The sequence below is a fragment of the Macrobrachium rosenbergii genome, chromosome 41 (assembly GCF_040412425.1).
Source record: "Macrobrachium rosenbergii isolate ZJJX-2024 chromosome 41, ASM4041242v1, whole genome shotgun sequence".
NCBI classification, from domain to species: Eukaryota; Metazoa; Arthropoda; class Malacostraca; order Decapoda; family Palaemonidae; genus Macrobrachium; species Macrobrachium rosenbergii.
The window spans coordinates 70,846,927-70,862,649 of NC_089781.1; the positions used below are offsets into that span (position 1 = coordinate 70,846,927).

At 38.6% G+C, this 15,723-nt stretch overlaps 1 protein-coding gene across 1 annotated transcript in view; it reads left to right on the forward strand.

Annotated features, from left to right (window-relative positions):
• Window positions 1-15,723, forward strand: part of LOC136826503 (carbohydrate sulfotransferase 1-like) — a 235,066-nt gene that overhangs the window by 709 nt on the left and 218,634 nt on the right. The window contains exons 1-2 of the mRNA XM_067083693.1: window positions 1-307; window positions 2,888-3,076. The exon at window positions 1-307 is cut by the window's left edge and continues 709 nt beyond it. Coding sequence (XP_066939794.1) covers window positions 1-307; window positions 2,888-3,076 — 496 coding nt within the window. The remainder of the gene's footprint in view (window positions 308-2,887; window positions 3,077-15,723) is intronic.

Below are 15,723 nucleotides of genomic sequence, written 5' to 3' on the forward strand. Positions count from 1 at the left end.
TGATGGAAATAGGAATGACGAAGGTGACACCAATGATGAAAAAGGCCGAGAAAATCAAGAAGAAAAGGAAAATATTGCAGGAAATATAAAAGCCGGATTGGACCATGAAGTGAATGAAATTCCTCAAGGAAAAAGACGGCATGATTTTCAAGGTCAAAACGGGAATAACCCCAATATTGAAGGAGAGGGGAAAGGAAACATAAAGAATATATTGGACGGTAATAGAATAATGAGAGAAAATAAAGAAATCATTTACAATGGCACCTTCAAACTTCATGAATCCATAGACGGTACACCGGTAAAGAAGGTAAGGAGCAGAATTTCCTTGTCCTCCTCTCTAGATCTCGATTACCCTATTCACTTTCTCTGGCTCTTTCTCCCTCTCCATAGCCCCATGAGCAGCCTTACAGGCACAGACCTGCATACATACACCCAAACACACACACACACACACATATGTATGTAATATGTAATCAGGACTTTATTTAACTTCCCTTCCTTTACAAAAACTAATTAGCTTTTGAGCAAATGCCATCGGATTTTTATTATAAATGTGCTTATTCTTGGTTATCATGTCCTCTCGTATCTCAAAGTATCAAATCGCTACTAGCATGATCACTGGTTTTTAAACCCGTTATTTTACCATTACCTTTTACAAGCATTTTCTCTTAAGCTTGTAGACTGAAGGTGTTGTAGTGACAAGCACATCTAAGAAATGTAATGAAGTTTAAAAGTTAGAGGCTACTATGCCTCTTACTTGATCTCGTACACATAGATCGCAGGTATGTGTAGAACGATAAATAGTCGTATGATTACGTTAATACGAAAAGAAGAATCCCACCTCAGTTGCCAAAATATAGTTGAAGAGTACATAATTTTCATAGAAACGCAAACTTTATAAATGTCTGGTTTATAAAGTGAGCACGAATACAGTTGAAGAATTACCCCAAAATTAGATACTTTCGAACATTGGCTGTTGTATTTTGCGTAGACTGAGATGGGAAAATTGAATAGAGATTACACATTCGAAAGAAATAATTTCAGCCTCGAAGTATCTGTCATGACACATTATCAGTGAAACTCAGGTTCCAAATACTGAATGTTCATGTTTTGATAATCGTCTTCAGGATCACCTTAAAAACTAATAATGAAGTCAATATTACTCCCATAGAGAGAGAGAGAGAGAGAGAGAGAGAGAGAATGAAGATCTCAACTATCATAAGAAACATACACGATTGTTTGCATGCTTGTTGCATGTATTTCTCATTTGTACATGGTCCTTCAGTTAAGGTAATAATTATTAAAAGGTATTTAAACATATTAATGGGTAACGATAGGGATATGGAAATAGTTTTATTACTTAATTCAGCTAAAGATCAACTAAAGTTCTGCCTCCAATGTTATTTATCTACAAGCATGAGAATCATCGACTAACTATGACAGAAAAAATAAAACCTAGATATCCTTTTTCTGTCACCTACTTGTTAAAATATCAAACTATACTGCGTAACATTTTGTGTTCCTAATACGCCTATATTACGAATCCAGAATCTGGAACAAAACCAATGATTTTCTTTAATACGTAAGGTTTATGGATGCGGTTATGGCACCATGGCGCCACAAATGAAACATCAAATTCCATTCCCTGAAAATTGTCGATCTATCTCTTTGAGATTCTATTAAGGAGCTCTTTCCAAGAATGCGGTTTTCCCTTTAGCGTTTAGGGTGGTTAGGGGAGGGTTGGTCTCTGACTTTCTTCCCCTCTTTGAGCCCTTCATCTTCCACCGGGATCAAAATTTTTTTTTTTTTTTTTTTTTTTGCTGGCTCTCTCCCTTCCTTTTCCAAATCCCCTACACCGGTTAGCTCATCGGATATATTCCAGGGTCTTTTCTTCCTAAGTGAGGGATCCATAAATTTCTAGTTTGGACTCAAACTAAGCTTTACTGCATATGGGACACAAGCAAGTCGCCTCTCCCTCCAACATATTGCTGTTGTCTTATGTACAACATTTGGCGATTTGAAACCAACCGAAGTCTGACTAATCTTTGAGAGGAATCTAATGAAATACATTGTTTATGGCATTGACATTAAGCTGTCTTCTGCATAACTGAACTACCGGTAACCATGCCGAGGCAGTATGTGCTCGATTTAATTAAAGCTCCTGCAAGAATTTACAACTACATTCTCTCTTTTTTATGTTTCATCCTTAAGCAGTATTGGTTTATTGAAAAGAGCACTTTTACTGAACCGTATCGAACTCCAACGATTATCTGCTTCAGGGCATTGCAGCAACGGGATTTTTGGCAATGAATGCCAGAATAAATAGACCTTTTGTCTCTCCTTTAATTGACATTCCATTTCCAGCTCTTGCATTCTATTTGCCACATGCAAAAAAGGGCGCCTCTCTTTTATTAGATGTAATAGTCCTTTTTATATTTTGTTTTACTTTATTTTTTCTGAAACAACCATACTTATTTTAGAAATAAACCGGTCATAAGTACTCTCATTTTATTTTTCGCATTTAATTACAGTTACATAGCCTGTTCCCCAAATTATGTGCTGAAACCTGCTTCGTGAATTACTTGCTGAATTACTGGAATCAACTATTAACGAATCCCGTTGAATTACCACTCTCTCTCTCTCTCTCTCTCTCTCTCTCTCTCTCTCTCTCTCTCTCTCTCTCTCTCTCTCTCTCTCTCATTTCAAAAAGCATTGTCTAATTACAGCTAAAAATATATGGCAAACTTGACGATTAATTCTGAATTATATATGGATTTGCCCTCAATTACCAAACAAAGTAATCTGATAAAAGCATAAAATGTGATCGTTAAGACCTTATTATTTTCTATATCATCAGAACATTCTCAAAACAGCACGCATTTTACAGGTGATTTTGTTGACTTACCAGCGTGCAGGGTCTTCATTTACAGGAGAGCTCTTGACTGCAGGAGGAGAAGCGATGTATGTCTTTGAGCCTTTATACGTGTGGAGGAGAAAACTCGGACCAGGGGCCGACCCCAGTCTAGAGCGAAAGTCAGCCCTCGTTCTTGGCGACCTCCTCGACTGCAGACCAGAGGTATTTTTTTTTTTTTTATTGGCGTAAATTTGTACTTAATAGAGGCCCTCACAGCCAGGCGTGATTTGTAGCTGACGAGTCAGATGAAGCTTCTGTGTGCTTTGGTAATTAGCTTGCATCTACATTTCCTTCATCATTATTTTTCTCTAATCCATGCTTATATGGTGACTGTATTCTATTGCCATTCAAACTGGCCATATTTTAAGAATTGCTTTGAAGATACCCTATGCCCATAACGCAGGAATTTATCCAAATATGGCGGAATACCATCTGAGAAAGCACATCTGAAAAGGTAAAAAAAAAAAGAAAAAAAAATCTGAGATACCGAATTCAAAGGCACTGGAGGTAACATAATTAAAAGTTTCATACTAGATTTATTTCAGGTGTCGCATATTAAAAGTTCCAAGTATGATCTGTAAAATCCAGTACACATCTACCTTACTTCGATAAGCAAACGTTACTTATGGATATCTGCTGCAATTAGTAAAAACAGAAATAATGGATGCACCGGAAATTGTGTATTATAACGACATCGGTCTTCCTTGTTATATCTATCATGAGGAAATATAAAATCATGCACAATCCTGCTATATTTTCGAATCCACAAAAAACTTTCTTCTTTTCAAGAGTCCACGATTACGAAACCTGGAGTTTCATAGGTTTTTCCAGACGTACGAGTATCTTTGACGAGCAGCTCGCATCAGATACAGAAATAGTTTACTGAAAGAGATTTATGATAATGCTGCCTTCCGTTAAAGAAAACCGATTGTCATCTAACAATCCAATATCCATTATCGATATTCGCCATAGCCGACTGGGACGTTAAAGAGCCTGTCCCATTTCGAATGGCTTCTTTAAAGAAACGAAGAAAAATGAAGACCGTTGCTGTAGTCGCAGCTTGAAGGCTATAATATTAAAGGGATAAATCTAGATTACTGAATGTTTTTGTTGGCGGAGGACTTCTAAATGAATTGTCAAGTTTTTATTTTTATTATTATTAACCTGATGAGAGTCTTATGTGAGCGTGTGAATCGTTCACGTTTTGTGGGAGTTTTCGACGCAGAGGTTCAAATTTGGACATTTATGACGTCACTGGAGCTTCCATGTAACACCGAAAACTAAATGCTAGTGTGGAAATTTATATAAATGTATTTGCTCAATTCATATATATATATATATATATATATATATATATATATATATATATATATATATATATATATATACATAATACATGTACACATTCGTTACCGGGGTCTAAGCGATGTCAGGCAGGGCAGCCGGTCGAGGTTACGGCCTACCCACCGCCAAATCAAAGTCCTTGTGCTACCCCATATAAAAATGGGTATAAAAGCACGTTGAAATATATATATACATTTATATAAATTATATAAATATATATATATATATATATTTATATATATATATATATATATATATATATATATATATATATAATATATATATATATATATATATATATGTATAATATACATATATATATTTAATATATATATATAAATATATATAATGTGTGCTCATGAATTGAACTTATACATTTATATAAATTTTCCAAACATCAGTCATATTTCCATAATACAAGGAGGCTCCAGTGACGTCATAAGACGGTTGTCATTGGCAATGTCACATTCATTTTAACAGCTGATCCAAATGTGGACCCCTGTGTCGAAAATATAATATGTGAACGCTTCACACACTTTAAGCGTCTCATATATATATATATATATATATATATATATATATATATATATATATATATATATATATATATAGTGATAGTATGTGGGTTAATGTGGCTTTTCTTATCAACATTCGCTTCAGGGTGTGACGTCCCTCTAGTTAGGATAGAAGAGACTCTTTAGCCTTGTCAGGTAATTCTTCTAGGAGAAGGATACTCCAAAATCTAGCCAGTGGGTAGAAGGGACTCTTTAGCCTTGGTAGGCACTCCTTCGAAGAGGTTTCTGCATACAAACCTTTTCTCCAACCTTGGACTGTGCCATAGCCATTGTACCGTGGCCTTCCATGGTCTTGGGTTTTGAATTCCCTAGCCTGAGGGTACAATCAGGCATTTATCCTCTTTTTTGTCCACTTTCCTGTTTTTTTCGAAAAGTGTGTAGGACAGGCTGATGAGAAAGCAAAAGATGCTTGGTGGATTATCAGGAAGCCTTTGTCTTTACCTCACCTTTTCCTTCTGAGTGTTTTATTTCTAAATCCATCCTGACTGTCCTCCCCCAGTTGCTGTGGCAAACCTGGCGGATTTCATTTGCCTTACAAAGTGTGCCAGCCCCACCTTGTTGACCAGCTGCCGGCACTTTTTTCAATGACATATGGTGACGTTTATTTATACTGTCAACAGGATTTTTGTAAATAATGTAAATAATGTTGTTGATGGTATTGTTGTTTATTTTTCTGTTGATTTTTACAACGTTACTGTTGATATGAGTTTATTTATTAGCTTTGATTCTGATTTTATGATGGTAATTTTATTCTTTCAGGGGACATTGACCCGAACCCTGAGCCTGTTACTCATTACAGCAAGAAAAATTGCAAAGTACTTTACTCAAATATTCGGGGCTTAAGGTCAGATTTTCTTGATCTCCAGAGTTGTGCCCGTAACTACGATTTATCATTTCTTTCAGGGACTCTTCTAAGTAGTAACAAGCCAAAGGTCGAGTTTTTAAACCTGTGGGTTGATGCCCTGGCTTTATTTATTGTTGCAACATCCCACATGCGCAAGGTATGGCTGTACACTCTAAGTCCGGATGACCTATTTACTGTTAGAAAAATTTCGAGTGAACTGTAGTTGCCATGAAGCTCTTTGTTTTAAAATTTTCAGTAAGTTCTACAATGTTTTTGTGTTTGCTGTTTACTGTAATCCAAATATTGACGATTCTATATATGAGGATTAGTATGGCCCAGTCACAGGATTCAGAAGCTTCATTTGTTATTTATGTAGACTGTAATGCAAAGCACAGTGAGTGGCTAAATTCAAATTCCACAGATCAACATGGCTGGTCTACTCTTGAGTTCTGTGTATCCTCCGATTTTGTCCAGCTAATTGAGCAACCATGCACATTTCTGTAATAGATTAGACCTCATATTCACAGATGTTCCAGCTGTTGTGAAGTCCAAGGTCTGTGAATATATAGGCACTTCTGATCATTGCACCATTAAGATGGACATATCTGTCAATCAGTATATTCCTAATTCCACTATTGGAAAAATGGTCTGGTTGAAATCCAGAACCAACTGGGATTGCGTTATTGAAGCTTGTCAGGTACTCAATATTTCAGATGCTGTAGTAGATCCTGATCCCAAGAATTTAAGGAAATGCTGATGGCTATTTTAATTAGATATGTCCCTAGAAAGGCCATCAAATATAGGACAAATGACCAGCCATAGTTTGATGATACTTGTAGAAGAGCCTACCATGACTGTTACAACCCTCAGGGTTGTTATGCAAGTTCTTAATTAATAATAGAATTGTTGTCAGTAAATGTAACTCAGTGCTAAAGGTCAGCGGAAACAAACACTCCGAAAAACTCAACAATATTTAATACTTAATAAATACAAAATTTAAATCAACCTTGTAGGATATAATCAATACTCAGAAACCCTGGCGACAACCAGGAAGGACAAATACTGGTCCTTCGAATCCCGCTGGATTTCCTAAAACTAAGAAAACTAAACCCTATCAAAGATAAATAATGAGGAGGAAATGACAATTAATAATAAATAACTTGTTTGGATCCAACACTTTTGCTGGCCAGACCAAAAACTATCCTAATGCTAAATCAAAGGAAGAAGGAAGGCAGAGAAAACAAAACAAGAAAACAATTATAATCCCTACCTATTACCACAAAGCTAAATGATACCTTATATACAATATTTATGACCCGTCGGGTGACATTATAAAGTCACAGCAAAAAACATGACAAAATATACACACATATATATACTTAAATAATCCAACTACTTTATAGTTTTTCTCACATCAGTGGAGGCAGCAGAGGAGAAACAATTCCAGGGCCGTGATCAAATCGCCAATTCCGCTATCATGGCAGGTCATGAACACCAGAGCATCCACACAAAAGGGAAGGTGATCCTATGCGAAAATCAAGGATACTTAGTCTTACCTGGTGTCAGCTTCCCTACAGATCGTTTCACGAGCTAGCAAGCTCCCAGATTGACAGCAGAAAACAGCTGATCAGAGGCGCAGAAACAGCAGGCAAATCCCCATCAGTGCCGGGAGAAAGCGACGTCACCAATTCCCTGGGAATCCTCCTCAACAGGGAAAAGCAGGAAACACTCAAGTCGCAGGTGACAGGAGTACCTGCGAGTCTCATTGAAGGACCCAAGTTGCGGCTCAAGGCAGGAAACACTCGGGTCGCAGGTGACAAGAGGACCTGCGAACAACAGTCCAAGAGTAGATCCGTAACGTGGTCCAAAAAGCTGCCAAACAATCGTCAACTAAATACCAAAAGTCAATCAGCTGCTCAAGGGACAGTATGTCAGGGGAGTGCTATAGCCCGAACTAACTCGAGCTGAGCTCCGACATCCAGACATTACTAAGGAGACATTCATCAACACTCGTAAAAACAGATAAACACTCGTTAAAACGATAGTTCGATAATATAAACAAACGGGAAGGAGGCGCCTAACCACACTGAATAATGTTAAATTAAGCACTTTACGTTAAGCACTAGAAATTACCAGACAACGGATGTTAAAGTTCAAAAATAATGTAAACAATTACCCATTCAAAACAACTGCTATCTTACCACAAAATGACGTTCTTAAAAAGTAGATATTAAACCTAGAAAAAACAAGGCTGATCTAAATTTACATAATGCAAATAAAGAAAATAATTTAAGCTTACCTAATACCTTCCTCCCCCAAAACAAAAAAAAATATTCCAATAGAGTAATTTTTTTTAAACTATACAAAACAACAATCCTGTAAAAAGAAAAAGATTAACACATCACTCAAAAGACAACACCAAACATATACATAAACAGGACAAAGGAAAATATCGGTCCTGAGATCTGAAATAAAATTTCTAGTTAATACCACTACAACACATGAATCTCAAAAATCGAATTGTCACACAGAAAACTTACCAGCCTAACCAACAGAGAAGACCAAACCAAAATAAACCAAAAGTCAAACTATTACACAAAATAGTTATCACCAGAGACACTGATTGTCTCCAATTCAGCCAATAACACTGAATTTACACGTAACAAACCCTACCATATTGGCCTAACTGTGGTAACTGCCCGTATTTAGGTCACTACAGGTTATTTACAAAATAATAGTGTCTCCTGTTCAGAACAAATCATCAAAAGTTACTAGAATTTCGAAACCTTGCTGAGAATACTACAAATCTTAAACTAAGGATACATTCATACCCATTCACACACCTTTTTAAGCTACCGTTTACAAACCAAAGTTTTTTGCAAACCCATTGGAGAAGTGAGCAGGGCGAGGTACGAGGGAGGCCAGACGTGAACAATTTTACTTTTAACAGCTATCAACAACTGATTTTTAGTATCCGCTGCCCTCAACGGAATACCCAACCACCTGGCACAACTTACCAAATAATTTTTACTCAATACTGGCAGATGTTTTATACAGTCAGCCGACCCTAAAAACTCAGCTGGGTCAAACACAAAATCCTCCATTGTACCGAAACTAGCAGGGGAGAAAGGTAATAACTACAGCAAAAGAAAATATTGTTAAATTAACCAAGTGCAGTCCGACAAACCAAAACACTGAGAACACATGAGAACAATCCTGTCACGGTCGCCAAATTGTTACAACCCTCAGGGTTGTTATACAAGTTCTTAATTAATAATAGAATTATTGTCAGTAAATGTAACTCAGTGCTAAAGGTCAGCGGAAACAAACACTCCGAAAAGCTCAACAATATTTAATACTTAATAAACACAAAATTTAAATCAACCTTGTGGGATATAATCAATACTCAGAAACCCTGGCGACAACCAGGAAGGACAAATACCGGTCCTTCGAATCCCACTGGATTCCCTAAAACTAAGACAACTAAACCCTATCAAAGATAAATAATGAGGAGGAAATGACAATTAATAATAAATAACTTGTTTGGATCCAACACTTTTGCTGGCCAGACCAAAAACTATGCTAATGCTAAATCAAAGGAAGAAGGAAGGCAGAGAAAACAAAACAAGAAAACAATTATAATCCCTACCTATTACCACAAAGCTAAATGATACCTTATATACAATATTTATGACCCGTCGGGTGACATTATAAAGTCACAGCAAAAACATGACAAAATATACACACATATATATACTTAAATAATCCAACTACTATATAGTTTTTCTCACATCAGTGGAGGCAGCAGAGGAGAAACAATTCCAGGGCCGTGATCAAATCGCCAATTCCGCTATCAGGGCAGGTCATGAACACCAGAGCATCCACACAAAAGGGAAGGTGATCCTATGCGAAAATCAAGGATACTTAGTCTTACCTGGTGTCAGCCTCCCTACAGATCGTTTCACGAGCTAGCAAGCTCCCAGATTGACAGCAGAAAACAGCTGATCAGAGGCGCAGAAACAGCAGGCAAATCCCCATCAGTGCCGGGAGAAAGCGACGTCACCAATTCCCTGGGAATCCTCCTCAACAGGGAAAAGCAGGAAACACTCAAGTCGCAGGTGACAGGAGTACCTGCGAGTCTCATATGAAGGACCCAAGTTGCGGTTTAAGGCAGGAAACACTCGAGTCGCAGGTGATAAGAGGACCTGCAAACAACAGTCCAAGAGTAGATCCGTAACGTGGTCCAAAAAGCTGCCAAACAATCGTCAACCAAATACCAAAAATCAATCAGCTGCTCAAGGGACAGTATGTCAGGGGAGTGCTATAGCCCGAACTAACTCGAGCCGAGCTCCGACGTCCAGACATCACTAAGGAGACGTTCATCAACACTCATAAAAACAGAAATACACTCGTTAAAACGATAGTTCGATAATATAAACAAACGGGAAGGAGACGCCTAACCACACTGAATAATGTTAAATTAAGCACTTTACGTTAAGCACTAGAAATTACCAGACAACAGATATTAAAGTTAAAAAATAATGTAAACAAATACCCATTCAAAACAACGGCTATCTTACCACAAAATGACTTTCTTAAAAAGTAGATATTAAACCTAAAAAAACAAGGCTGATCTAAATTTACATAATGCAAATAAAGAAAATAATTTAAGCTTACCTAATAATGACAAACAGACCAAATTCAACACATGGAGACAAAATCGCTTAGATGAAAATCACACCATTTTTGTTGTACAGTCGTGCTGCAAATAGAACTTACCATACTGCCGAGAGAAATTACAATAATCCCTTAAAGAGGAGACTTGAAGGAATTACTCAACCTCATCTGTGGTGGACCAAATTGGCATCACCTATCTAACAGATGATGGTGGATTGGTTACTGGCCCTAGGGAAAAGGCTGAACTGCTTCATCAAGCTTTTTGAAACTAAGCAATCAGCTGAGGATGTTCCTCTTCCTGATACTTGTCATCCTGAATCTCTTCTTAGAATATTTGCATTTCACTACAGGGATGTTAAAAAAATTCTGGATAGCCTTGATAGCTGGGGTGGAGGAGACTGTGATGGTTTCTTCCCTTTGTTTTTTAAAAAAGTTTCTAGCGTATTGTCTCCCAAGATGAGTAGATTCTATAGATTTTTATATTGAGGTAGTATCTTTGTGGATAAGCTCAAGCTTAGTAATACAGTGCTTGTTCCAAAGAGTGGCATATCTGCAGACTGCTGTAATTACAGGCCAATCTCTGTTCTCCCTGAGCTCTCCAAAGTTGCTGAAAAACTTATTTTTAAGCCACTATATAAATGTATTGAATATAAAGGATTGTCAGCTGATAGTCAATATGCATATAGGAAGCAGCTAGGTGCCTGCGATGCTCTTTTAGGCTTGACATGCCTTTGCAAGGGAAACTCGATAAGGGTTTTGAGTGTAGAGTCATTCATATAAATTTTAGTGCTGCTTTTGATTTAGTAAATCACAAGGCACTTATTTATAAACTTCAGAATCTTGGATTGGGTGGATATGTTTTAGGATTACTTCAAGATTTCCTTACTGTAGACAGCAGCGAGTTGCTGTGGATGGGATCTTTAATGAACCAAGACCTATTGTGTCTGGAGTTCCACAGGGCAGTGTTCTTGGTCCACTGTTATTTTTAGTGTATACAAGTGACATGGTTGTTGGCCTGGAGAGCAAGATTGTTCAATATGCTGATGATGCAACACTTGTGGATGTAGTAAAGTCTCCACTTATGAGAAATGAAACTGCCTTCAGCTTTAATCAGAACATGGACCGGATCAGGGAATAGTGTAGTCGTTGGGATTTGAGGCTGAACTCTAGTAAAATGAAAACACTATTGATTAGCAGATCTCATGCAGATTTCCCACCCCATCCTCCCCTTCAGGTGGATGGAACTTTGCTGAACGAGTCTGAAGCTTTAACTATTCTAGGTGTAACTTTTGGTGCACATCTAACTTTTGAGAAACATCTATTGAAATTTCAGCAAATACCACACGAAAGTTAGGTATTGTTCTAAAGGCCTCATATATTTATAACAGTGATAAAATCAGTGCAACCTGTTTTAGGTCATTAGTACTCCCTTTAATAGAATGCTGTTCTCTGATGTGGTTGTCTGCTTCTAACAGAGATTTATCTCTTTTAGATAGAGTGGTTCGTGATAGTAGATTTCTATTTCCTAATAGTAGTAGTTATGACTTGGACCATCGACAGATTGTCTCTCGTTTGTCACTTTTTTATACGTTGTAATTCAACATAGATCTTTCACATTCACAATTGAGCCCTGATCCCTTTCTCTGCCAAGAGCAACCAGATTCGCTGAACAGCAGCACTCATATATAGTGCATGTGCCTCGCTGTTGAACTTCTCAGTTCCAGAAGTCCTTTATTCCTCACGCCATTGGTCTGTGGAACAGCCTCCCGAAGGAAGTCGTACAATTGGAACTTCAGAAGTTCAAACAAAGGTACAATACTATTTGCCTTGTATTTTAATACATTTTAATACAAAATTTTTTTTTATCTTTTGTAATAAGTGGGGTCTCTCCTTTCTGTATTTCCCTTTACCTCGTCTAACTTCTTCCTAATGAACACCTTCATATTCTTTGGAAGCTTGAATCTCAAGTCAGTGGCCCTATGGGCTTGTTCCAATGAATAGGTTTCATCTTCAGAGTAATATATATCTATCTATCTATCTATCTATATATATATATATATATATATATATATATATATATATATATATATATATATATATATATATACATACATACATACATACATACATACATACATACATATATATATATATTTCAACAGGAGATAGCCTTCCTAAATCAACTCACCTTTCAGCAACCTTGTTTTCAAAGAACTTCAAGTAAAGTAAACTCGTTTTCAAAGAACTGAAAATAAAGTAAATTCATATTTTCTTGCTACTGACAGTAAAAGTCTGTCGCTGAGAAATTGCTTCTTCTCAAAAACATATCTAGTTATTATTCCCTTAGCAGCCCTTTATTCCCTTTCCCTGAACTTGTGACTGTGTTAAGCCCTCTTTCCAGTTTACTAAGCTGTACTTGGAGATAATCCCTGTTTGTCCGGTAGCAGATTGAAAGTCAGATAGACAACATGTCACACAAACAACACAAGAGGACAAAGCCCTTACCATGTGGCTCACAGAGCAACCCATGAGGTCAAAGGTAGTGTGGCAAAGAGCCATAGAAAATGGAATGCCTAGAAGAATGGGAAACTTAATCCAGCCGAGGGCATAAAAGAGGCCGCCCGTATCGCAGTCATCACAGACACAAGAGAGACGCCCCCGGATGCAGTTCAGACCTACACTGTCCCCTTTGACCTCTGCTCCCTTAGAGCCTGTTCCCCCTATGTGACTGCATACACAGTCCACTATCTTCCCAGTGCCAAATTCCCAAATCCTCCCCCCCCTTCCTTCATCGTTACATCTACAAGGAGTTATCTCTTCGGAATAAGGTAAAAGGCCAGGAATCTGGTTTACCAGTCACGTAATTCTTTTTCTTTTGCTACTAATTTTTCCATTTCCAAACGCATATTCTCCTATAGGCCTGATTTGTTATTAATTTGTGTTCCTAAGTGATTTTCAACAGTGTTTCCAATCAAGGAATCTTAGCGCCATCAGCACACCTTCATTCCCTTGTTTAAGCTAATTTCACCGAGTAATCATATGTATTCTCAATTGCAGACAGAGTTTTCTCAGTGATCATCTTTTCATCTTAAATTTGTGTTCCGGCAGGACCCAGTTTACCTGTCTTAATTATTCCCCAGCTTCTGATTATGTTATTGTAAATATATGTGATTTTAGTATCCTAAGAGTTTATCTCAAAATCCCTTTCTAGTAAGGCCCTCAGCTCATTACCTTTTCTTCTTATGATCTACTAGACCATGCATCTTTAATCAAATCAGCGTTATCCCTCGTGGTAAGTTCCTTCCCCCTAGTTTGGAACATAAATGTGGTGACCATTGCTCAAGATTTGTACGTGCAATGTTACAGATCCCAGCAACTAGCCTCACTAAGTTGGATTCAAGACAAGAAGCGATCCTTTAAAGTTAAGATCCTTAAAACAAGCACATACAATCAAACGGAGGTACACAGAGTAAGAACTTTATTACTTTTATTATTGCAATCATAAATCATGACTGGAATATTTTTTATTATCTAAGAAATTTTGAAATCTGCGTGCATGCTAACTGAGTAATCTCAAAGCGAGAAAGTGTATTGCCGTTTTGAAACACGAGATTTTGCCGCTACTGCATGATAGCCTTTGCATGGCTTATATTGCTGGGTTTTAGCCAGAAGACAAATGTTAAATAAAAGTGATAAAAGGGAAAAGTGTGTTTATTCCCCCCGTCCCCACGTGCTCTGGACAATTTGTCGTCCATTGTTTTAGCTAGGAGACATATCATCTGGCAACGCCAAACAGGTACAAACAGCGATTCCACTTCGTTCATCTTTCTCGCACCCATATTAGCAGACAAGTTAAAATTCTAATTAAACAAAAATTCCATGTTTTTGTTCCCATAACTAGATCAGCTGAGAGTGCCACCAAAATGTTCTCTCGAACAAAAACCTTAAAATTCTCACAACCAATTCCCCCGGGACAAGGCCTGTACTATCAAGTGCCACCAAATGCTCTCCTGAACAAACCCTAAAACCCTCACGCTCAATTCCCTGGAATGAACCATGCACTAAAAAGTGCCACCGAACCATTCTCTGGAACGAACCCCTTAAAATTCTCACGCTTGAGTCCTGGAACCTGGAACAAGCCCCTCACTATAAAGTGCCACGAAACGTTCTCCCGAAGGAACCCTAAAACCCTGATGCTTGATTCTCCGAATGAGCCAAGCACTACGTAGTGCTCCTAACCGTTTTCTCTAAGGAAACCCTTAAAAGTCTCATGCTCGATTCCCCCAGAACAAGCTCCACACTACAAATTGTCACCAAATGTTCTCCCGAATGAACCCCAAAACCCTCATGCTCGGTTCTCTGGAACGAGCCAGGAGCCTCTTCCCCCTCGAAACTCAGTTCACGGGCCCCCACAAAATACTTGGGAAGAGGGGGATCCTAAACTACCTTGTTGATTGCGGGCAGAGGTGAGCCAGATGGCTGCACATCAACTTACGAAAGCCCAACCCAAACAGAGAGGAAGAGGCCAGACAAGCCCTCCCGATCCCAGGGCCATCGTGGGCACTATCACCATGACACCTCCCCAATGAATTCAGAAGTCCTACTTAATCTCGAGACCATTAACCCGGGACTCGAAACTCCCCAGCTTCAGGACATAAAACAACTGCTAGGCACACACCTGCAGGTAACTCAGGTCTGCCTCAGATGCACTGATGTCCTGGAGCAGACAATACACCTGCAGGAAGGTGTCACTCCTATCACCCAAGGCTACCACCAGGTCAGTCCAGAGAAAGCAAGGAGGATCGAGGAACAAGTACAACTCCAGCTCGAAGTTGGCCTCATCGAGGACAGCCACAGTGAGTGGTCCTCCCCAGTAGTCCTGGTCCCTGAGAAAGGAGGGGGAGATAGGTCATGCATAGACTTTCTTAAATAAAACGAAGTGACTGAACTCGAACCATACTCCCCACCACGAATTGAGGCCTGCTTAGACAGCCTAGGCAGTGCCCCCTACTTGAGCACGATAGATCTAGAAAAGGGATACTGGCAGGTGTCCCTGTCAGAGGAGTCGTGCCCTCTGACCGCCTTGACATCGCCCACTGACCCCTCTCTGCGTAAGCTGATGCCCTTTGGACTAAGGAACGCGCCTAGCTGTTTCCAGAGGCTAATGAATAAAATCTTGTCAGGTATAAAGGACTGTGTTGTGTACCTAGACGACATAGTCACCTATGCCCACTCATGGGAGGAGTACCTGTAAATCCTTGGCCAAATCCTCACTGCCTGCAAAGGGCTAATCTTGTCATCAACCTAAAGATGTGTCAGTTTGGGGTGGCCGAAATCACTTATCTCGGTCACCGGGTAGGAAATGGTAG